Source organism: Prionailurus viverrinus, chromosome A2 (genome assembly GCF_022837055.1).
Source record: "Prionailurus viverrinus isolate Anna chromosome A2, UM_Priviv_1.0, whole genome shotgun sequence".
In the NCBI taxonomy this organism is placed as follows: Eukaryota; Metazoa; Chordata; class Mammalia; order Carnivora; family Felidae; genus Prionailurus; species Prionailurus viverrinus.
This window is the reverse complement of record NC_062562.1, coordinates 16,271,704-16,294,720: the sequence shown is the minus strand read 5'-3', so window position 1 is coordinate 16,294,720 and position 23,017 is coordinate 16,271,704. Positions and strand designations below refer to the sequence as shown.

At 47.5% G+C, this 23,017-nt stretch overlaps 1 protein-coding gene and 1 pseudogene across 2 annotated transcripts in view; one reads left to right on the top strand and one right to left on the bottom strand.

Moving 5' to 3' along the window:
- CSPG5 (chondroitin sulfate proteoglycan 5) overlaps positions 1–18,259 on the top strand; it is a 52,771-nt gene extending 34,512 nt beyond the window's left edge. The window contains exon 6 of one of the 2 annotated variants that reach the window (XM_047850921.1): positions 18,057–18,259. In XM_047850921.1, coding sequence (XP_047706877.1) covers positions 18,057–18,120 — 64 coding nt within the window. In that variant the 3' untranslated portion in view covers positions 18,121–18,259. Of the gene's footprint in view, positions 1–4,618; positions 4,644–18,056 lie in introns of those variants that run through there. The other variant, XM_047850922.1, reaches the window with a different exon arrangement.
- Positions 3,869–4,684, bottom strand: LOC125161237 (AP-3 complex subunit sigma-1-like; annotated as a pseudogene).
- Positions 18,260–23,017: the final 4,758 nt, after the last annotated feature.

Here is a 23,017-nt window from a genome sequence, read left to right as displayed (position 1 = left end):
AGGTCATGCTCTCATGGTTTGTGAGTTCGGGCCCTGTGTCCAGCTCTGTGCTGACAGCTCAGAGCCTGGAGCCTGCTTCGGATTCTGCGTCTCCTTCTCTCTATACCCCTCCCCTATTCATGCTCTGTCTCTCTCTGTCTCAGAAATAAATAAACATAAAAAGATCGTTTCAGATTATCAGATTTGTGAGCACAGAGTTGTGCATAGTATTCCTTTATTATCCTTTTCATTTCCAAGGGATCTGCAGTGATGTTCTCTCTTTCATTTCTGATATCAGTAACTTGTTTCTTCTTTTTTTTCTTAGTTAACTTCACTAGAGGCTTATGATTTTATTGGTATTCTAAAAGTTCCAGCTTTTGGTTTAATTAATTTTTTCCTGTTGCTTTCCTGTTTTCCATTTCACTGGTTTCTGTTCTAATTCTTATGTATTTTCTTCTGCTCACTTTGAATTTAATTTGCTCTTCTTTTTCTAGTTTCCTAAGGTAGATACTTAGATGATTGATTTTAGATTTTTCTTCTTCTCTAATATGTATGCATTTAATGGTGCAAATTTCCCTGTAAGCACTACTTTCACTGCATCCATAAATTTTAATGTTACATTTTAATTTTCACTTAGTTTAAAATGTGTTTAAATTTCTGTTGAGATTTCTTCTTCAACTCATGCATTATTTAGAAGTGTATTGTTTGGGGGCGCTTGGATGGCTCAGTCAATTAAGTGTCCAACTCTTGATTTCAGCTCAGGTCACACATGATCTCATGGTCATGAGATCGAGCCCCGCGTGGGGCTCTGCTCTGGGCATGGAGCCTACATTCTCCCCACCACCCCACTTGCGTGCACATTCTCTCTCTCTCTCTCTCTCTCTCTCTCTCTCTCTCTCTCTAAAAAATAAAAAAATAAAGTAGGTTTCTTAGAAGCAACCTATACTTGAGTCTTGTTTTTTGATCCGTTCTGATATTCTATTTTAATTGGTGTATTTTGGGCATTGTCATTCAAAGTGACTATTGATAGGCTTGGCTTAATAGTTACCACTTCGTTATTGTTTTCTATTAGTTGCCTTTGTTTTTGGTTCCTATTTTTCTCTTCCCATCTTTTCCTGCCTTTTGTTTAATTAAACATTTTATATTATTCCACTTTCTTTCCTTTTCTCAATTTTTCTTTGTAACAGCTTCACTGAGATATAATTCCTATGCCATACAATTTACCCATCAAGAGTATACAATGCAATATGTTTAGTGTATTCAGAGTTGTGAACCATCACCTCAATTTTAGAACATATCTATTACCCCAAAAAGACAACCCATACCTATTTCCCTTTTCTAACCACCCCCCTCATAGTCCCTTGCAACCATGCATTGATTTTCTGTCTCTATGGATTTGCTTTTCTAGATATTTCATATAAATGGAATCATACAGTATACGTTCTTTTTGTGAGTGACTTCTTTCGTTTAGCGTAATGTCTTCAAGCTCCACCCATGTTGTGGCATGTTTCAGTTTTTCACTCTTTTTATGACCACATACTATTCCATTGTAGGGATATATCACATTTTATTTATCCATTAATTGGTTGACAGGTGTTTGAGTTTTTTCCACTTTTTGGCTATTATGAATGTGCTATTATGAACATTTGTGTCTAAGTTTTTTATGTGGATATATGTTTTCACGTCTCTTAAGTAGATACAAAGGAGTAAAATTGTTGAGTCATATAGTAATTCCATGCTTAACCTTTTGAAGAACTGCCAGACTGTTTTCCAAGGTGACTGCACCATTTTACATTTCTACTAGCAGTTTCTATGGGTTCCAATCTCTTCACACACGAAACAATACTTGTTATCATCTGTCTTGTGAAGTGTGGTCATTTTAGTAAGTGTGAGGTGGAATCCCATTGTGGCTGCTCTAGTCTTGATATGTAGTATTTTTGTTATCCAGTTTCTTCCATTGACCCTTTGCTTCTCAGAATTATGTTTCCTTCTTTCTAAACCTGTAGGAGTTGCCTGATTTTGTAGTTATTACTGAATTCTAACAAAACTGTGTTGTAATTAAAGAGCATATTCTATATAATTGAAATCCTTTAAAATTTGCTGGCATGTGCTTTACTGATCATATATGGTCATATTTTGTCATTCTCTGGATGCATGAAGAATTATCTGCAGCATGGAGTTTAGTGTTCTAGGTACGACAACTAGGTTATGGTAATGTTACTTACATTTTCTGTATCTTAATGGTTTTTGGTCTGGTTTTTCTATTGACTGTGAGAAATGGGTTAAAAATTTCCTATCGTGATCACGGATTTATCTATTTCTTCTTATAGTTATATCAATTTTTGTTTTACAAAATACAAGGCCGTGTTACAGAATGCATACTGATTTAAAATGATTATATCCGGGGCGCCTGGGTGGCGCAGTTGGTTAAGCGTCCGACTTCAGCCAGGTCACGATCTCGCGGTCCGTGAGTTCGAGCCCCGCGTCGGGCTCTGGGCTGATGGCTCAGAGCCTGGAGCCTGTTTCCGATTCTGTGTCTCCCTCTCTCTCTGCCCCTCCCCCGTTCATGCTCTGTCTCTCTCTGTCCCAAAAATAAAATAAAATAAACGTTGAAAGAAATAAAATAAAATAAAATAAAATAAAATGATTATATCCTAGTGAATTGAACCTTTATAGCATTATGGGGTGACTGTCTATGTCTGTTGTAATGACTTTGGCCATTTTGTCTGATCCGATGGTACCATAGTTACATCACTTTTCCTTTGGTCAGTGCTTTACAAAGTGTATATTTGCCTTTTTTTTTTTTTAACTTTCAACATCCTGTATCCTTTTCTAACTTTTTTTAAAAACCTATTTATTTTGAGGGTGGGCAAGAGATAGAGGGAGAAGGAAGAGAGGGAAAAGGACAAGAGAGAGAAAGAGAGTGGTAGAGAGAGAGAGAGAGAGAGTGAGAGAGAGAGAATCCCAAGCAGGCTCCATCCACACTGTCAGTGAGGAGCCCAATGTGGGTCTCAAACTCATAAACCATGAGATCATGACCTGACCAGAGGTCTGACACTTAACTGACTGAGCCACCCAGGCACCCCTGTATCCTTTTGTTTTAGATATTTATCTTACAAACAGGATATGGATGGTTTTACCAGTCTGGAATTCTTTTTTTTTTTTTTTTTTTGCTTTAGAAGTTCAGTTACCTTGGAGTTTATTTAAACTAAGAGAAAAAGGTCACAATGTTTTCATGCAATACATACTTGGTTCTTTTTTTTTTTTTAATGTTTATTTATTTCTGAGACAGAGCATGAGCGGGGGAGGGGCAGAGAGAGAGGGAGACACAGAATCCGAAGCAGGCTCCAGGCTCTGAGCTGTCAGCACAGAGCCTGACGCGGGGCTCGAACTCACAAACTGCGAGATCATGGCCTGAGCCAAAGTCGGACGCTTAACCGACTGAGCCACCCAGGCGCCCCCATACTTGGTTCTTTAAATAACAACTGTGACAAATAACAGAAAGAACTATGGAATGCTGCACTTGTGATCCATACAAAACACCAACATTTTGGATGGTACATAGTTGAAAGAAATGTCTCACACACTTTTTGAAATACTGTAGTAGCCAATACATAGAGGCATGCCTTAGGTGGGCACGGGAATGCAGCTTAGAAAAGAAAACAAAATGTCACACTGGAACTACTCCATTTCTTCAAAATCACCGAACAGGAAGAGCAACATTGAACTTCCATACCAATTTTACACAACTTCTCCGTAGTACCTTGACTTCAATCCAAGAGCAAAGGTTAATACTCTCCTCCTCTAGTTTTGGTAAACAACTACATAGTAAACTTAGATGACTTTCCCCCTGGATTTTCCCTGGGAGTGGCCTTTTTAATTTTTTTTTTTTTATTTAAAAGAGGGCAGGTTTGGCACTTTTATACTGATGTCACCAATGTTAATATTTCTTGGGATCTCAAGAAGATTCATATTCTTTACAGCTGATACAGCACAGGCTGGAGCTCCCGCTAAGCCAGCCTCAGATTTCTCCAGTTTACGCGTCAATTTGTGTCACAATCTCATTCATGTTGATCTCCAACACCATTCCCCCCATCACCATTTCTTTTTAATTTTTTTAAAATTTTTATTTATTTTTGAGACAGGGAGAGACACAGCATGAATGGGGGAGGGTCAGAGAGAGAGGGAGACAGAATCTGAAACAGGCTCCAGGCTCTGAGCTGTTAGCACAGAGCCCGACGCGGGGCTCGAGCTCACGGACCGCGAGATCATGACCTGAGCTGAAGTTGGATGCTTAACCGACTGAGCCACCCAGGCGCCCCCCCGCCCCCCATCACCATCTCTGCAAGAATATCGTGAACCTTGTCCACATGGAAAATTAAATCCGGTTCAGACATTTTCAAAACACTTGTCTAACGTTTCCACAAATACTTGAATTAGATCTAAAATGCCAACTTCACTTTCTGAAGAATCCACACAGAAGACAAAATATAATGTTGCATCATGTCTATCAATCAGTTTGCCGTCAGATCCTCCAATTAACAATCCTCCTTCTAGGAAATTACAAACATTTTCATCTCTCTTAGATACCAAATGAAATGTCTCCCTGATGATTTACTGTTGTGTATCCTCACTGTAGGGGCTGGTAGAACTTGAAGAGCCGCGGCTTCCCGTGGTTGTTGAAGATGAGGATCGCCTTGATCATGGCTGAGCCGGGCCCACTGGGTGGGCGCTGGGGGCCAGGGCGGGGGAGGGCGCGCAAGCCTCGCCTCCGATCTCCCTGGCAATCGTTCCCCACTCGCCCCCTCCCGCACGCGCGCTGGAAAATTTTTAACTGAAAGATTTAGTCCATTTATATTACAATTTCTGATAAACTTAGATTTAAGTCTCCCACCTTACTCTGAACTTTATCTTCATTCTCTGTTCCTCTTTTTCTTTTTTTCATCTTTTAGATTTTCTTACTTTTTAATTTTTTGCATCAAAACACTCTACACTTTTATCTACTACCTGACAAAATATTTTTCTTTCTTTCTTTTTTTTAATAAACTCTGTGCCCAACGTGGGGTTGAACTCACAGCCCTGAGGTCAAGAGCCACATGCTCCTCTGGCTAAGCCAGCCAGGTGCCCCTAGCAAGATCTTTTTGAACAATCTCCTTTGAAAATTCATGTGTTGTGTTGAGTTGGAGCTTCAAAGTCGTCTTGTTTACCATTTGCCTAGTTTCAAAATGAAATGATTATTTTTATCATTGCATGTTTTGCCACTATCAATTTGAAAGTTAGTAACTCCTTTTCTTTGTTAATGTTTATTTTTGAGAGAGCGAGAGAGCGAGAGAGAGAGAGAGAGAGAGAGAGAGCAAGAGAGAGAGAGTGCACGCATGAGCGGGGAAGAGGTAGAGAGAAAGGGATCTGAAGCAGGCTCTGCACTGACAGCAAAGAGATCAATAGGGGTTTGAATTCACCAACTGTGAGATCGTGATCTGCGCCGAAGTCGGACACTCAACCGACTGAGCCATCCAGGAGCCCCTATTAACTCTTTTTCTGTTTATTTAGTGGTTTCTCTAGAACAGTTCTGACCAATTTTCCATCCTGTGATCACTGGAAATGTTCCAGACTTATGCTGTCCAATGTAGTAGCCACTACTAGCTACAAGTGGCTATTGAACATTTGAAATGTGGCTAACAGAACTGAGGAACTGAATTTGAAATTGTCTTTTAGTTTTACCTTGCTTGATTTTAAACACCCATATGTGGCTAGTGGCTACCATATTGGATAGCACAGCTCTCAAAATTGCAGTACCCATTACTTTCTTTTCAAAGTCTGATACTAGTATTATTATTACCCTTCTCCCAGACAATGCAAAAACCTTAGGAGGCTAACTCACTTGTTCCTCCCTCGACATATATGCTACAGTTAATATTTTAAAATTCTCTCCATATATTTGCAATTTCTAAAGATACTATCGTTATGATTTTACACTGTGTCCCTTTGTTCAATCCATTCCTGAGTCACTCTGGTCTTTCTTTCCCTGAGTTGCAAGCTCATTTTCACCTCAGAGTCTTTTTGTACTTGCTATTCTGTCTGCCCAGGCTCTCTTCCCCTTACGTAGATGTAAGGTTGACTCTTCCTCATTATTCAGATCCCCACTCAGGTGGATTTTTTTTCTTTGCTTTGCTTTTTTGTTTGTTTGTTTGTTTGTTTCAAGTAAGCTTCATGCCCAGCATGGAGCCCAATGCAAGGCTTGAACGCATGACCCTGAGGTCAAGACCTGAGCCGAAACCAAGAGTCAGATGCTCAACAACTGAGCCAACTGGCATCCCATGGGTGGATATTCTCAATGAAGCCTTGCCTTACAGTCTATTGCATAATTTGTTGACTGTCTATCCATAAGGTATCACATTCCTAACAGCCTTCATCATTATGCTTCTTCTGAGAGACCCCATGTTTCAGGGTAGGTCCTGATTGGCAAGCCAATCAGGGTGATCTCTGTCACCATGCCATTGATTGGTTTTAAGCTTGAGCATGAGATGCTGCCCTGGTAAATGAGAGAAGCTTGCTGGAGGAATTCTGTGAAAAATTTCCTACTGCCAGGAAATGATGATCTCTTTAGTAAATGTCATGCCTGCCTGTAATGCCTGGCACTGCAACAGCCACCTTCAGACTGTGAGGGCACTAGCCTGAGGGCAAGGCTAAAGATAGCAACACAGAGAAATGGAGAGTGCCTGGTTCTTCAGAGATATCACTGAACATAAGAACTGGCCAGTTCTGGAGCTGTTCTGTCTTCAGGTTTCTGGAAGCCAAAAGCATTTCAACTTTTCCCTTTTCTAATATGCTTCCCTCCACACACACCCTCCCCATTAAGGTCCTCATAATACTTTTCACTATTGGGCACTATTTTTATTTTTTAACAAATATTTGTACAGTATTTACTATATGCCATTTACAGTTTGAAGTACTTTACAAATATTAACTCTTTTAATCCTTGTAACTATGCCATACGATAGATGCTTTTATTATCCCCACCTTCCAGAGAAGAAAGCTGAGGCAAAGAAGTTTTAAATAGCTTCCTCTTGGTCAGAAGGTGGAGCTAGAACTGGGATTTGAACGTAGGATTTCTGACCCTAGAGTTAATGCTCATACCCACCGTTGCCTCTCTGGGTTTTCATTATTGGGTACTTGTTTTCTGTCTGACTTACATGGAATAGCAGTAGTTTCTTGAGAGCAGAGATCCTGTCTTGTTCACAACTGTGGTTCCAGGACACTGCAGGTAGGTGGAAGTCTTTATTGCATGGATGAATGAATGATTGGATGGATGTATGAATGATTGGATGGATGAATGGATGGATGGATGAATGAATGAACTGTAGACTCTAGTTCCCTGAGAACAGGGCAGTTTCTTATTTACATCCACAGCCTTGGGCCAGGAATAGGACTGAGCCTTCCTCAGGGTGTATTCATTGGGGCCTGTAGAGTGAACCCATCTCTGGATCCCTGATGACGCCCCATCTCTGGGGTCCCCAGGGGAGGCTTGTGCAGAGGTCCCAGTAGGCCTCAAAAGCATGGCCCTTTGTTTGGCATTGCCTTGTTGTTGCTGGGTGCTCTTGTGCTGGCTCCTTCTCATCCCTTCCCTGCAGAAGGAACGGAGCTGGCCTGCTTCCCCCTTGGCACTACATGTGCTCATTTGAAGTTCCTGAGGCCAGGCCCGGTGGGCGGCCCAAGCTGCCATCATTAATCACACAGCCCGCTGCTGCCTGCCCACGCGGCCTGCTTTGAGGGTTGGCCAGAGACTCCGGTGGGAACTGCTCACTGCCCTAATTGGGCCTCTCTTGGGAGGCGGCAGGTCCCGCTTCTCACTTGTCTTTACCCTGGCTGCCACTTCAGCCTCTCAAGGAGGACAGCATGCTTCCTGGTCTGGCCGGCTCTGTGGCCAGCCAGGGCAGAAGTTCACCCTTGTTCTACAAACGGAGAAATGGAAACCCTGGGGTAGACTGGGTCCCTGCCCAAGGCCATGACAAGGCCAAGGAAGGTTGCCAGGAATAACCACCAGAAAGCCAAGTGACACAGCTCTGTTCCTCACTCTGCTGGCAACTGGAATGGGTTCCCACAAGAAAAAAGACCTCCCTTCGGCTCCTGTGGCCACCCAGGCCCTGCCAAGCACCAGGCACAGGACTCTGCTCTGGCATCCGTGCAGATGTGTTCATGTAAGAATTGTCACACTCCCCAGAGACCCTGCCAAGCCCCCCAAAACCAAATGAGATCATGGCCAACAAAAGTAGATGGCAGGTCCCCTCTGAAGTGTGGTGGGCCAAGCTGGCTTGCCAGGTACTGCTGTGACGTCTCTGCTCTATACCTCAAAATTCATACTTCCTGGAACATGGAAAGAGTTTTCAGATGTTTGATGGTGGGACCAGGGGAGGCCTCGTCTGTGAGCGACTTGCAAGGTGCCACTCATCAGTCAGACTCAGGTCAGGGAAGAGCTTAATTATCAGCTGGTCCTGGTCACCTCTCTGTAGCCTAAATCACCTCTAGAAAAATCCTTCAAGATCAGCAAGAAGGCTCTCATGACCTCCCTCCACAGTCCATTTTTCCTCTTCTGCCACCTTCCACACCTTCTTGTTACAAGAGTCATTTTTTTTTTTTTAAGTAGGCTCCATGCCCAATGTAGGGCTTGAACTTACAACCCTGAGATCAAGAGTTGGATGCTCTACCGACTAAGCCAGCCAGGCATCCCTAAATGGGTCATTTTCTATTGAGCCTTCTGGCCCCTCTGTCCATGTCACCTCCTGGTTCTCATTTCATTCTCTATTCACTTGGAATGAATCAGAAAGTCTCTTTGTTGCTTTGATGGTCTTTTCAGGACTCAAGGACAGCCAGAATGCTGTTCCTGAACCTTCTCTTCTTCCAGGTGAATGTCTTAATCCCTTCAGACATCCCTCATATGATGGCTCTCCTGGCCCCCTGGTTTCCTGGGTGTTCTTCTCAGGAAATCCTGGGTGGGTCCGGGGGTCTCTGTACTCTAGGTGTGAACCCAGAGGGGACACTTTCCCAGGTTCACCCCAGCACTCACAGGGCCAGACCTGAAGTACAAATGCAGATCCATGTCTGAAAGTTTACAAGTTACGATTCACACTAACCATTCAATAAGCTCTGCTACTTGATCTTCGTACCCTCCTAATGTCTTGGAAGGCTAAGCTTGCATGTAGGATTCTTGAACTTGGAGTTCTGCCCCAGAGTGTGATGGAGCTGGGACAGCAGTCCTGCGGCCTGGTCCCCTTCCCTCCTAGGCCTGTCTCCACCTTCAATGCAAGACACACCAGGAACACGCATAGGGACACCTGAATCCCCATGTTCCAGCTCTGTCTATACCTCTCAGCCTCTCTGACCCCATCCCTCAGGGAGAGGGCTAAGGAAGCAGGCTCAGGGCCATTTGGGCAAGAGATTCTGGGGTTCCGGGTACCGAGTGCGGCCTAGAAGAGGAGAGTATGGATTCTGAGCAGGCATGTCCCTTGGCCCTGAGGACTCTTCTTGCTTCGGTCTGAGGACCTTGACAACTTGCCTTATACCCACGCCCGCACCGTGCATGCCTCTGTTGGGTCGTCCTGAACTGACACCCATGCAGTCCCTGAGGTCATTTTCCTGAGGAACGTGACTGCTCTAACTCTTCAGTTGGGTTTGGGGACCTGTGAGCTGGACTTGGCCTTTGTCAAAACCAAGTTTCGTATTTCTAACCTGGTAAGCTTATTCTGAGCCCTACAGTTAGTTGTGTCCTCTACAAATATGTAAGCTCTAACTGCCCATATCTTCGCCACCCTTGTGTTTGCTGAATGTGCCACCAGGACACCCCCAACCAAGCCCTTCATAAGTCATCGTTCAGGCTGGGGCCTGGCTTTTCCCCTGCTATCAACTCCTCTCTGGCTACATCAGTTCCGGGATGTAGGGTTAGTGGCGTTGAAAGCCAGCTAATGACGGCGGTGGGGATGGCGAATGGGGAGTGTGAACGGCGCTTCGTGAACTGTGAAGCTTCCCACAAGCTCTCCTTCCTGGCGGACTTTGTAAGCCCATCAGCGGAGCTGTAGGCAGCAGGTTGCATGGTTCCGAGCTTCAGGATGTAACAGGGTTCACAGCCCCCAACTCCCAGAGCTCCAGCTGGCTCAGGGTCCACCCACAGGCCAAGCTTCCAGGTCATCTTCCCCGTTTCTGTCATTTCAGCCCTCCCTCCACATAACCTCGCCCTGATGGTCCTTCCAGCACCTCCACCTCTGTGCCCACCCACGTCCTGTGTCTGAGTGCCACCACCCAGATGCTCCCCCAGGAAGGACCTTGGTCAGCTGCTCGAGGTCACCCCCTTCTCACGGTGGCCCCCCCACATCCAACAACTGATTCAGCTGGGGGCAAAACCCCTGGCCACCTTGGCCCAATGCCAGACAATCCTGATGACCCATTTTAGCTCCAGGCCTCCCCGTGGGGTAAGCGGAGGCTGCCATTGGGCCTGCATCACATCTGGGCTCCTCTGGCGCGATACAGACAGGAACATGTAGGTGACAGCAGGCTTGATGGGGGAAATTTAGAAGGTTGCTGCTCAGCCCTTGAATGACCATGATATTCCTTCACCGTAACCCTCAATTCCTTGGGCTTTACTGAATTATGATTAGTATGCTTACTAAGAGCTGCTCTGGAGCCAGGTACCAGACGAGGCGCTCAAGAGCATCACTTCATCTGATTCTCACGACAGCCCTCAGACATGTTGTAGGCATCCCTTTCTCTGTTCTCCAAAAGAAGGAACGTGAGGCTCAGTGAAGTTAATCGAGGATGGGGACACACGGCCAACGAGAGAGACATCACACCAGACGGATCTTTCTTTCTTCTCCCCCACTCCACTTCTTTTAATGTTTATTAGGTTTACCAAATGTGCTTTATCTTTCTTTCAACTGTGTATTTTTTCTTAAGAAACCTCAACTGGGATGCCTGGCTGGCTTAGTCAATAGAGCATGTAACTCTTGATCTCAGGGTCGTGACTTTGAGCCCCACGTTGGGCCCAGAGCCTACTTAAAAAAGAACGAAAAAGAAAAAAAACCTTACCGAAGGCACATTATTCTCAAGTACACAATTACAATAATGTCACTCATCCCAAGATGATTGCTTAATGTATTTTACTTTTTTAACCAAGTATACAGAAAGAGGGACATAAAAAATTTGGTAGTATATTTCTACAAGTTTTTTTTTTCAGACCAGCATTTTTTAATCCCTTAACCTTCTTATATATTCATTCAAATATCTTTATGTCCTTATTAATCCTCTAGGGAAAGTTATTTTGAAATTTGCATTAAAAAAATCTATAGGCACAGTACTTATTTTCCGGTTTCTCAGTGAAACAGCTGTCTTCCTCCTTGTGTTTCCCGAGGGCCCAGGAGAGGTGAATCCTTGGGGGTTAAAGGAGTCATGAAGGAATTACTGAATGGAGCAGCAGGGGTGACAAGTGTATGACAAGTGTGAAGTACAGTGAGAAATCTTCAGAGAACTATCGGAACCTTTCAGCTCTCAGCCGCAGATTTGGGGACCACACTAAGATCCTTTGCAATAGGGGGGTCAAGCAGGAGGGGTTCCCAGCAGGGGATCAGGGCTGTGAGATGTGGTAGAAAGGAAGGGGCTGTTCTTTTGTCCACACCCAGCAGAGAGCCCTCAACACCTGCAGCAATTGTTCTAAAACCAGAAATGTAAGCCACTGTGGGCTCAGAGCCCTGGGGAAAGAGGAGGGAGCTGCAAAGGAAATTGAGAAGGAACAGTGGGGGGAGTAGCTGGACAGGCAGGCAAATGAGCTGAAGAACCCGTGTCAGGGCGTGATGGGCCATGTGAAGGGCTGCTGAAGCTCCATGAGGTGGGGAGCAGTGAGACCTGGCTGTGGGTGAGCCACGTAGGTATCCCGGATGACCTCGACTTGAACAGGTCCAGGGAGTGGTGCAGGTGGAAGCATGGTTAGAATGGAGGAGAGGCAGGAGCACCTGGGTGGCTCAGTTTGTCGGGCATCCGACTTCGGCTCAGGTCATGATCTCACAGTTCGTGGGTGTGAGCCCCGTGTTGGGCTCTGTGCTGACAACTCAGAGCCTGAAGCCTGCCTGCTTCGGATTCTGCGTCTTCCTCCTCAATCTGCCCCTCCCCTGCTCATGCTCTCCCTCTCTCTCTTTCTCAAAAATGAATAAACATTAGAGAAAAAAAAAAAAAAAAGAATGGAGGAGAGGCAGTCCACAGTGTGCTGGGGGCCCCGTTGCCTGGGGCCTTTCCTGCGGAGGCTGGGGGCACCCATGTTGTTGGGCCCATGCCTGGCTCCCAAGTGCCAGAGAACCCCACCTCTGGCATGCATCAGCTCTGGGACTGGGCAAGGCTGAACTTGTGGGCCCCACTGCAATCCTGTCCCGGGCTGCTCCCCTCTCCCCTGTCTGCCGCAGAGGAACATAGGCGCAGCAGCAGGCCGGGATCTACAACCGCACCTCTGCACGTCGGGGTGTGTGACCTTGCCTGCCCCCTACTTCCACTCTGGCTTCTATCCCAGGACATCACCATTCCTGTCTCGGCCCTTCTCCTGGGTTGCTGCACAGTCTCCTCCCTGCCATGGACTCAGTTGCCAGTTCTTCCCGCCCATGGGCCTGAAGTACGTTGAGGGGCCTTCCTTCCAACCAGGTTCCCGGGACACACAGCGTTCTGATCCTACCCTTACCAGGGCACATTCAAATACCTGCCCATGGACATGCATCTCTCCCAGCTGCACCTTACGGGTGGAAGTGTTGGCCTGATGGCCTTGGTGGGCAAGAGGGTCTGTCCAAGTGTAGGCCTAAGTTATGTCCCACCCGGCTCAGGGCCCTGGGTCTGCTAGCAGAGTCTGAAGTATCTGTACAAACACATATTTTTTTTTAAGTCTCTTTATTTCGTCTTTAAAATTCACATGAAATTTGCGTTTGACTTCATGGTTCTGTTTATTTTAATTTTAATTTTTGTTTTTAATGTTTATTTATTTTTGAGAGAGAGAGACAGAGTGAGTGGGGTAGGGGCAGAGTGAGAGGCAGACACAGAATCTGAAGTAGGCTCCAGGCTCTGAGCTGTCAGCACAGAGCCCAACATGGGGCTCGAACTCACGAACTGTGAGATCATGACCTGAGCCAAAGTCAGACGCTCAACCAACTGAGCCACCCCAGGTGCCCCTGTTTATTTTAATTTTAAAGGATTGACTATTGTAGCACTTATACATTAAAATTCTTAACTTCTCGGGGCACCTAGGTGGCTCAGTTGGTTAAGCTTCCAACTTTGGCTCAGATCATGAACTCATAGTCTGTGAGTTCAATCCCCTCGTTGGGCTCTGTGCAGACAGCTCAGAGCCTGCAGCCTGCTTCGGATTCTGTGTCTCCCTCTCTCTCTGCCCCTTCCCCACTCATGCTCTGTCTCTCTCTCTCTCTCTCTCTCAAAAATAAACATTAAAAATTAAAAAAAAAATTCTTCACTTCTCCCCCAACTAAATATTCAAGTAAAGCTGATGCCCAGGTTGTCCCCTGGCTTCCTGAAGTCCTGCCTCCCTGGGGTAAGTGTCGCCCATTGCAGGTGCCCAGGCCTCCAGCACAGGTTACATTTTACAGTGTCTGTGTGGCCATTGCCAGCTACTCTCCCCACGTCCTAAGAATGGGCCTGTCCCCTCTTCTCCCAGCCTGGTCCCAGTGACCTGTCCACCCCCTCTTCTCTCTTCAAAGTTTGCAAAATCTTGCCCAGCCTCCTTGGGGTTGGGCAGGTTGGACGCACCTGCCTGTGGCCACACTGTTGCTGTGGCACTTCTTGGCTGGTTGGAGGTGTCTGTCCCTCCACTCCTATGACAGGGGCTCCGATTGTGCTTCCTGAAGGGGTGGGTGAGCTCAGATAGACCCTGTGACTATCCAATCAAGTCCCCCCGACTTTATCGCTTGAGGAACAGTCTGGGCCCCCAGGGGAGGGAGGCAGACCCTTGGGACAGGCCACACTGGGCAAAGTTGGGGCTCTGTAGATCCTGGGGCCAGTGGATGCTCAGACTCTCTTGGGCTGGCCAGTCCCGGCCAGTGATCACAGTCTAATGGCTCCATCATCAGAGACCTGAGTGGTGATTACATTCAGCTGTGCAGTTCCTTGGCCCGGGATGCCAGACTGTGCGATGGGACGGGGCTGGCACCAGAGTGTGGGACGAGGGACGGCTGGCAGGGAAATCAGAGCGGCCCTTCTGCCACCGGCTCCGGCTTTCTGCTGCTGACGTGTAAGAGGATTAGGGCTCAGAACTCTGGACAAGGGGCTTTTATTCTCAGGGCTGCATTTTCATTGGCTTGCACAGCCCTAGAGACAGGAACAAAAGCTGAGGGGGCATTGCCAGATCTCTCACACTCCGAGCCCTGTGCTTTGCAGGAGTGAGGGAAGCCCCAGCCCACTCAAGGTCGGTGCCTGGCATCCAGCCCCATCCAGGTCTGCCTGAGGCTGGGGCTCCAGACCCCGAGGGAGAGCTCCTCACCCTGCCTGGGAGGCCCAAGCCACCTGCAGGCTGGCTCAAGGGATTTCCCGAGGTGGCCATGGCTTGCAAGGGAATCAGAGAATCCTGGAATGTCAGGATGGGAAGAAGCATCAGACACCCATTCCAGCCTCCACTGAAATGTACATGGGGGAAACTGTGGCCCAGAGAGAGGCCATGACTTGCTCAGGGTCACCTGGTGAGGGAAGGCCCGAGCTGGGACTAGAAGAAGGAATGTGAGACAAAGAGGCTGCCTGGCCTTGTCTGGAAGTCGGGCCTTGCCCTCCAGAAAGGCACTGAGGTGATGTCTTCCCAGCACTGGTCAGTCTTGCCTGCTCTAGAATTGCTTATAAATGGAATCATTCAGTGTATACTCTGTTGGATAGGATTTCTTTCTCTCAGCATAATGGTTTTGGGTGTTGACTGTATCAGTATTTTGTTCTTATTGCTGAGAATACGGCATAGTTTATCTGTTCACCACCTGATGGGCATTTGGTCTGTCCCCACTTTCTGTTACAAAAGAAGCTGTTATGAACATTTATGTACAAGTCTTAGTTTTATAAAAAATGTTTTGTCATGGAAAGGATAGAAAATAATGTGGCAAATTCACTTTTTAATCAAGTGTAATCATCTTGCCATATTTGCTTGTTTTCTTTCGAGAAGAAAATACACATATGATGAAGGCCCCTGATATTTGCTTCCTGGAGGTAACCACCATCTAAACTAGCATCATGATTCCTGTGTACATTGTTGGTCATTTTACTAGGTATAGTCATTCATTCTATTCAACAAATATTGACCACCTTCTATGTACAAAGCCTGGATCTAGGCACTGGTGGTACAGCAATGAAGCTGACAGGCGAAAATCCCTGCCCTTGGGAGACACTGAGTAATTAAAATATATGATATGTCAGGTAGTGGTAAGCACCAGGTAGAAAAATCAAGTTCCTATGGCTGTGTAAGAAATCATCCCAAACAAGTGGCTTATGCACCAGAATCACTTACCATCCCTCTTGGGTTCTATGGGTCAGGAATTTGAGAGCCGGGTAGTTCTGACTCGGGGTGTCTCATGAGGTTGCAGTCAGAGGGTGTGTGAGCCAGGACCATCACCTTGAGGGCTCCTTCACTCACATGTCTGGTGCCTGGTCTGGGTGGGACCCAGATAGCCACATCTCTCTCTGTCTCTCTGTGCTCTCTCCACTTGCTCTCTTCCCCAGAGCATCTCATGTTGCAGTCAGGGCTCTAGAAGCATGTGAGTGGGAGAGATTTCCAGCTTTGGAAATCAGGGTCACTTCTGTCATCACCTTGGTCAAGGCAATTACAGAACTCTGTCGGGGTCCAAGGGAAGGAAACACAGACATCATCCACCCTACCCCTAAAGGAGTGTCATTATCATGTTGTAAGAAGATCATGTGGAATGGGATTTATACTGATATGGGAGAGATATCATCTGCCCGAGAAGATAGCATTTGCATGGAAGCCTGAAGGAGGCAAGGGGCAACCAAGTGCAGATCTTATGACTGAGGGAAGAGCATTCCAGGCAAAGGGAACCAACAACAGTTGGAGGTAACTACCTGGGGTGTTCAAGAACCAGCAAGAAGTCCAATGGGGCACCGAGGGGTGAGTGATGGGGAGGCTGGTAGAAGAGGTGAGGTCAGAAATGTAACCTAGGCAGTGAGGTCACTGCAAGGGCCCCAGCTTTTCTCAGAATGTGATGGGATCCATAGAGGGATTTATAGCAGAGGGGTGATATGGTCTAACTCAGTTTTAAAAGGGTCACTGCACTTAGGCTGAGGCTGAGGCAAGGGCAGGGGCAGGAGGACCGGTTAGGAGCCTACTGCACTGATCCAAGCACGTGGTTCTGGAGGTTCAGAGTGGGCTGGTGGTTGTAGAGCTGGCCATATTTTGGAGGCCGAGGCACCAGGTGTTGTTGACGGATCCCATGTGGGGATGAGAGAAAGTGAGGAATGGAGGGGAACTTGACTTCAACACCAGGTCAGAACTGGGGGAGACTGGGGGAGAAGCAGGTTTGAGGAGATGATCATGAGTTGGTAGGAGGTGCCTATTAGGTGTCCATGTACAGATGTCAGTGAGATGCCTGGAGAGAGGTGTGGGCTGGAAATGTGAGTCTCCATGTTGCCTTGTACTGGAAGTTCAAGCCAGAGTAATTGGCAAGGGAATAATATAAAAAGCATCCAGATTGGAAAAGGAAGAAGCAAAATTATATTTATAGATGGCATGAACTTGTATGTAGAAAATCCTAAGGAACATACACACACAACTATTAGAGCTAATAAATGAGTTTAGTAAGGTTGAAAGATACAAGATCAATATGCAAAAATTAGTTGTATTTCAGTACAACTAACTGTCAACGAAATTTAAAATAATGCCATTAATTCTCATCCTTTGTTGGTGGGAACGCAAAATGGTATAGGCACTTTGGAAGACAGTTTGGCAGTTTCTGACAAAGCTAACCATACTCTTACTATGTAGTCCAGCAGTTTCCCTCCTTGGTATTTACCCAGAGGAATTGAAAACATGTTCACACAAAAACCTGCATGGGATGTTTATAGCAGCTTTATTTATAATTGCCAAAACTTGAAAGCGACCAAGATGTCCTTCAGCAGGTGAAGGATAAATAAATTGTGGTACATCCGGTAATGGAATATTATTCAGTGTTGTTAAAAACTGAGCCATCTGGGGCGCCTGGGCTGGCTCCGTTGGTGGAGCATGTGACTCTTAATCTTGGGGCCGTCAGTTTGAGCCCCATGTTGAGTGCAGAGTTTACTTAAAAAAACACACACACGCGATTTCATACGTCACCCAGTGCTCATCACAAGTGCACTCCTTAATCCCCATCACCTGTTTCACACCCCCCCCCCCCATCAATGTTTTCAACAGTATGCTTTGGGGCATAAACTGATCCACAGACTGATCTAGTTAAGATAGGGCTCCTTTGAAGGAATCTCTCTCTCTCTCTCTCTTTTTTTTTTTTTTTATAAAATGTTTATTTATTTTTGAGAGAGAAAGACAGAGACAGAGCGTGAGTGCGGGAAGGGCAGGGAGAAAGGGAGACACAGAATCTGAAGCAGGCTCCAGGCTCTGAGCTGTCAGCACAGAGCCCAAATGCAGGGCTCGAACTCATAAACCATGAGATCATGACCTGAGCTGAAGTCAGTCACTCAGCCAACTGAGCCACCCAGACACACGCCCCCTCTTTTTTTTTAAGTCTATTTATTTAGAGAGAGAATGAGCACAGGAGGGTCAGAGTGGGGTGAGGGGAGAGAAAGAATCCCAAGCAGGCTCTGCACCCCCAGCACAGAGCCCAACGCCAGGCTTAAACTCATGAACCGTGAAATCATGACCCAAGCTAAAACCAAGAGTCAGACTCTCAACTGACTGAGCCACCCAGGCACCCCAGAAGGAACATCTCTTAAGGGCCATGTCTGAGATTTGTTCTGACCCCAGGATAGCTCTTCTTGGCGATATCTTTCCCCAGTTCTGTCTGGTAAACTAGCCAACCTACCATTTAACTTCTATCTCTAATGAATCTCCCATAATTGCTTTTCAGCACAACCTGCCTTGTTTTGAGAGCGCCCTTAGGCTGGAACTTCTCCACACTCTGCTGCAAATGAAGTCAGTTCCTTTGAGAAGAAACTTGGAGTTCCCTTTGCCTTCTCCTCGCCCCAGGCAAAATCTTTGAGCTCCAGCTCAGGACAATCTTAGGGACAGGGCCCCTCCGTCTCTGAATGACCCCCTACTCCAGGAACTAGAGGGAAGAAGCTTCAACTCTTCCCAGCTCGTCTCCACTTTATGAGCCCGGGTGAGGACGCGAGGGCCCCAGTGTTCTCAGTGGTACTGAAGCCATCTACAGCCTCTCACGTAAGAGGGACCTGAGCTGACTAAGGGAGCTACCGCCTCAGGACCACCCACCCAGAACTTAGCCTCAGCAACAGGGGAACGGAGTGTGTGTGTGGGGGGGGGTGTGTGTGGAGGGAATACCCCATGCTGCCCCTCACAATTTCTGCTCTTTTTATAGGAAAGAGCTGCAGAAAGTAGAAATGTTACTTCAATGCTGATGATGGTCACCTAGTGATTTGATATCTTGTAACATCCAAGCAAAATAGTAATGATACCTTCAACAGTCCCCTAGAGGTCCACTTCTGGCTTGACAATATGAGGAGCTCTGCAGTCCCCTTCCCCAGTCCAGCTGGTGACAATTATAAAGTCTCTGGAGGGGCACCTGGGTGATTCAGCCGGTTATGTGTCTGACTTCAGCTCAGGTAATGATCTTGTAGTCGGTGAGTTCCAGCCCCGCGTCGGGCTCTGTGCTGACAGTTCAGAGCCTGGAGTCTGCTTCAGATTCTGTGTCTCCCTCTCTCTCTCTGCCCCTCCCCCTGTTTGCATCTGTCTCTCTCTCTCTCAAAAATAAATAAACATTAAAAAAAAATGTTAAGTCTCTGAAAATTGACCTAAGGGCATACAACAAACAAAGAAACATGTTTTCAAAACACCTACTAACACTCGGTAAAAGAAGGAAAGCCAGGGGCGCCTGGGTGGCTGAGTCAGTTAAGTGTCCAACGCGATTTCGACTCAGGTCACGATCTTACGGCTCATGGGTTCCAGCCCTGCATCGGGAGCTGTGCTGACAACGTGGAGCCTCCTTGGGATTCTCTCTGCCCCTCCCTCGTTTGTACTCTCGCTCTCTTTCAAAATAAACTTAAAAAAAAAAAAAGCAACTTAAGTAAACTTAAAAAAAAAAAAAAAAGGAAAGCTATGATATTTGAATCAGTGCCATTCCCACTCTCTCTCCTCCTAGTTCGGCGGGATGGAAATTCCACTCCAGACCGATGCGGGCCAGAGGACCGAGCTCTCTCTCCTGCCAGCTCCCGGTCAGAGAACCATCTTCCTGGAAGGGGCAGGTGCCCTCAGGTTGGAGCCACAGCCTCTAAATTTCCCAAACTCCTTCATCAGAGACTCTGCAGGTAGAGCCAACCATATTGAGCTTGGAGCCGTGGCATGGTTACCTCACATTAGGGCTGAAGAAGTATATACTTACTAGACACCATATTCTTCACATTCTATGGCAGCTGTAGGCCCAGACTTCTCACGGCCCGGCTCCCGCAGGGCCCATTCACCGCCCTCTATTAGGAGGTATGCATTCCAACCCTGCCTTGCCTATCCACACAATTCTCAGGGACCCAGGTGGCTGTTGAGATTTTAAAGAATGATTTATCTTTCTCTTGGCCTCATGAAACTCCAAAGGGGCAGCCCAGACCAGACACCCCCCCTCTATCTCTGATTGGTAATGAGGAGCCTCGCAAGGGCTTCTGTTCTCCCTCTACTCCAAAGCTGGGCAGGGCAGCAAACTGGGCAGGCCGGGGCAGGGGGTCTGGGTATCTATTCGCTCCTGGAGGTAACAAGGAGAACCACCGAGGCGGCAGGAAGTATGGCTCATCTGGGGAGTCATATCAGCCAGAGCTCAGCCAGCCGTCTGGAGCTAAAGGGAGCCTTAGAGACTCTGGGATTTTAGACAAGACCAAAGGGAGGCCCAGAGAGACGGCCCTTCCTCACTCCAGCCAGAACAGCGGTGATCCCCCACCTAGTTTCTGACCCAGACCACTAACCGGGCCACAGGTTCCCATGTAGGCTGCCGGACATGCCCACCTCCATGTCTGGGGCCTCAGACACGTTCATTTTAAACCCATGCCTCCCCCCTCACCTTATCTCTTCCCCCCTGCCTCAGTCTTGTCACCTCTCCAGCCTGCATGGCATTTTCAGATTCCTCCTCTCCTGGTCCTCACTGCCAAGCCCAGCTCAGCCCCTGTGAGCTTCCTGCCTCACCCCCTCTACAGCAGCTGTGTTGTGGCTTCTGTGCCCTCCTTAGCCACATTCTGATGACATCACTCCCACCTCCTGGCCAGCATGGCCTCTGAGTCCCCTGCCTTCACCTCAGCGGTCACACAGCACCTCACAGACATTCCTCCATGTCAGCTTTGACTCCCTCTGTGTGTTCGCCCCTCACCCCAAATAGGCTCTGCAGAGGGCTCGAGGGTACAGGCAGTGTGCACTCCCGAGCGACCCTCCACCAGTGGGGATGGAAACCAATAGAAAAAGGTTCCAGTCACCTGTCCTGCAGGTGCACTCTGCATGCTTTTCCCAGCAGACTCCTGCACTTTGACAACACAACCCTGCCCCAGTCCCCCCACTTCTGTCTCTCCCTGCTCCGGGTTTCCCTTCCCTGTAAGTGACGCCATCTCGGCTCAGCTTTTAGGGAAGCCAGGCTAAGAATGCTCCTCCTCCATCTTTTACAACCTTTCTCAAAAGCACATCTTCCAGCTATGCAAACAAACCACAGGTCCTTGCCCCATTCATTCCTCCATCACATTTATGTAGCACCGGCTGTAGGCAGGCACTCTTCTAGGCAGGCACTCTTCTTTATTCTATGAATAAAGAGACAAAATCCCTGCCCCCACCCAGCCTAGTGAGGAGGGGCTCTGGGTAAGCCAATGAAAAGATGGGGGAGGCAGCCAGATCCGGGAGAAGGAGAGGAGAGCTTGGTTGGTACAAGGGCAACAAAGCCTCAGTGGGGAGTTCTGGAGCAAGTTTGGTCCCATCTAGGCTGGAAAGGTCAAGGTGCCATAGCCCCTGCCTCACTCAATCACCAGATGCTGCGAATCACCTGGAAGACTGTGACCTCAGGGGAGGCTCTGTGCAGCTCAGGTGGACCCTGGAGGATCCGAGAGCTGGAGGTTATCTGGTGATGGCTCTTCCTGAAGATCTTTCGGGAAAGGGAGTCTGGCTAGTGCAAGCACTGTGTCTACCACATGGACCGAGCTCAGGGAAGGCCTCGTGGAGCAGACTTGAAGGAGATCAGGGAAGCAGAAGCTGAGACATGTAGAGGAAGAGTCCTACAGACAGGAAACAGAGAAGCACATATCCCGGGTGTGCTTGCCACTGAGGCCACTGAGCAACGCGAGGCTGAAGTGAGTGAGCAGCAGGAGAGGAAGTCAGAGCAGTAGTGGGCCAGCTCCAAAGCCACGTGAAGAGTCCCACCTTTACTCTGAGCAAGAAGGGCACCATGGATAGGCGGAGGGGTGAGGGTAGTAAGGACATTACCGAGGGAGGGAGATTCTGGAGCAGGAGAGCCCATGAAGAGTCCACTGCCGAGCTTCCGGAGAGGGGAGCTAAAGACGGTCAGCGCCCGCACCCTGGAAATGCTCTGGAATGCAACAGTTTCAGGATCACCCAGGCCTTGTTTACCCTGCATCTTTAGGCAGTATCTGCTGCCCTCTGGTGGATGTGCTAGAGATTACCCACGCCCACTTCCCGCTTTGCTTTGCTTTTGCCAGCAGTCTATGGGGCCTGTGGGTTCACCTTCAACTTGCAGTTATAAGAACTCTTTTGTCATGGATCTGATTGTGGAGGTATCAGGCAGCACTTGGTGGAAACATTTCATCAACTTAGACAAAGGAAGGCAAAGGGAAACTGTGGTGTGGATGCAACAGTATTTGAAGTGGGGCTGGGGCAGGGCCATGTGATGTTTTCTACCAGTGATGATTAGAAGCAGAGAAGTGGGGCTGAAGAATGTATCTAGGGCTGGAGGCTGTAGAGCAGGCACTTGTTCTCAGGAGGAGAACAAGGTGAAAACACTGAGGGTGATTGCCAGAGGGCTCTGAGTTCCAGGGCAGTCATGGGATCATGCTGGGAAGGGAAGGGAATGGGGGGGTGGGGCAAGTCCCAATTCATAGAAAGAAAATGGGACACCTGAAGGCCTGTAGGTCAAAACAGAGCTGGATATCTGGTGGAGAGAGAGTGTGAGAAGACTACAGACAAAGGGGGAGCAATGGGAGCCATGGAGCCACTGGAAGCATTGCTGTGGACTTGGCTGCTGCTGGACAGAACCCAGGCACCTGCACCCCCACTGCTCCTAAAACTCCCCACCACTGCTACAGCCCACAGTCACCCACACTGAGGCTGACACAGGGAGGAAGGAAGGAAGGAAGGAAGGAAGGAAGGAAGGAAGAGGGAGGGCCAGAAGGGAGGAAGAAGAAAGAAAAAGAAAAGATGGCATATATAAATATATGCAACAAGTTGAAAGACACTGGACATCAGGCAACAAAGGACAGTGACCCTGCAGAAATGGGCAAAGAACAAGGTGAGCCCTGTGATTGTCCAAGCTGTCTTATTTCCAGACAGGGAGGAGGAACTAAAGTGTAATACTCCCTGAGTTGAAAAGTTGAAGCTAAGAGCCTGGGGAGACCAAGGCTGCCTGAGTTCGTAGATAGGACAGAGTACCAGCAAAGAGAGAGTTGCACAGAGAAAGATCCTTGAGACCTGCAGGGGGTCACCCTCAAGTACTCAGCATGTGAGGGAATGCCCATGGCTGGGGAAAGAAACATCATAAAGAATAAGAAGACTAAATATGCTAGAAATAGAAGGGAATTTCCTCAACCTGATTCAGGGAATCCATGAAAAACCCACAGTTAACATCATACTCAGAAGTGAAAGATTGGATGCTTTTGCACCAAC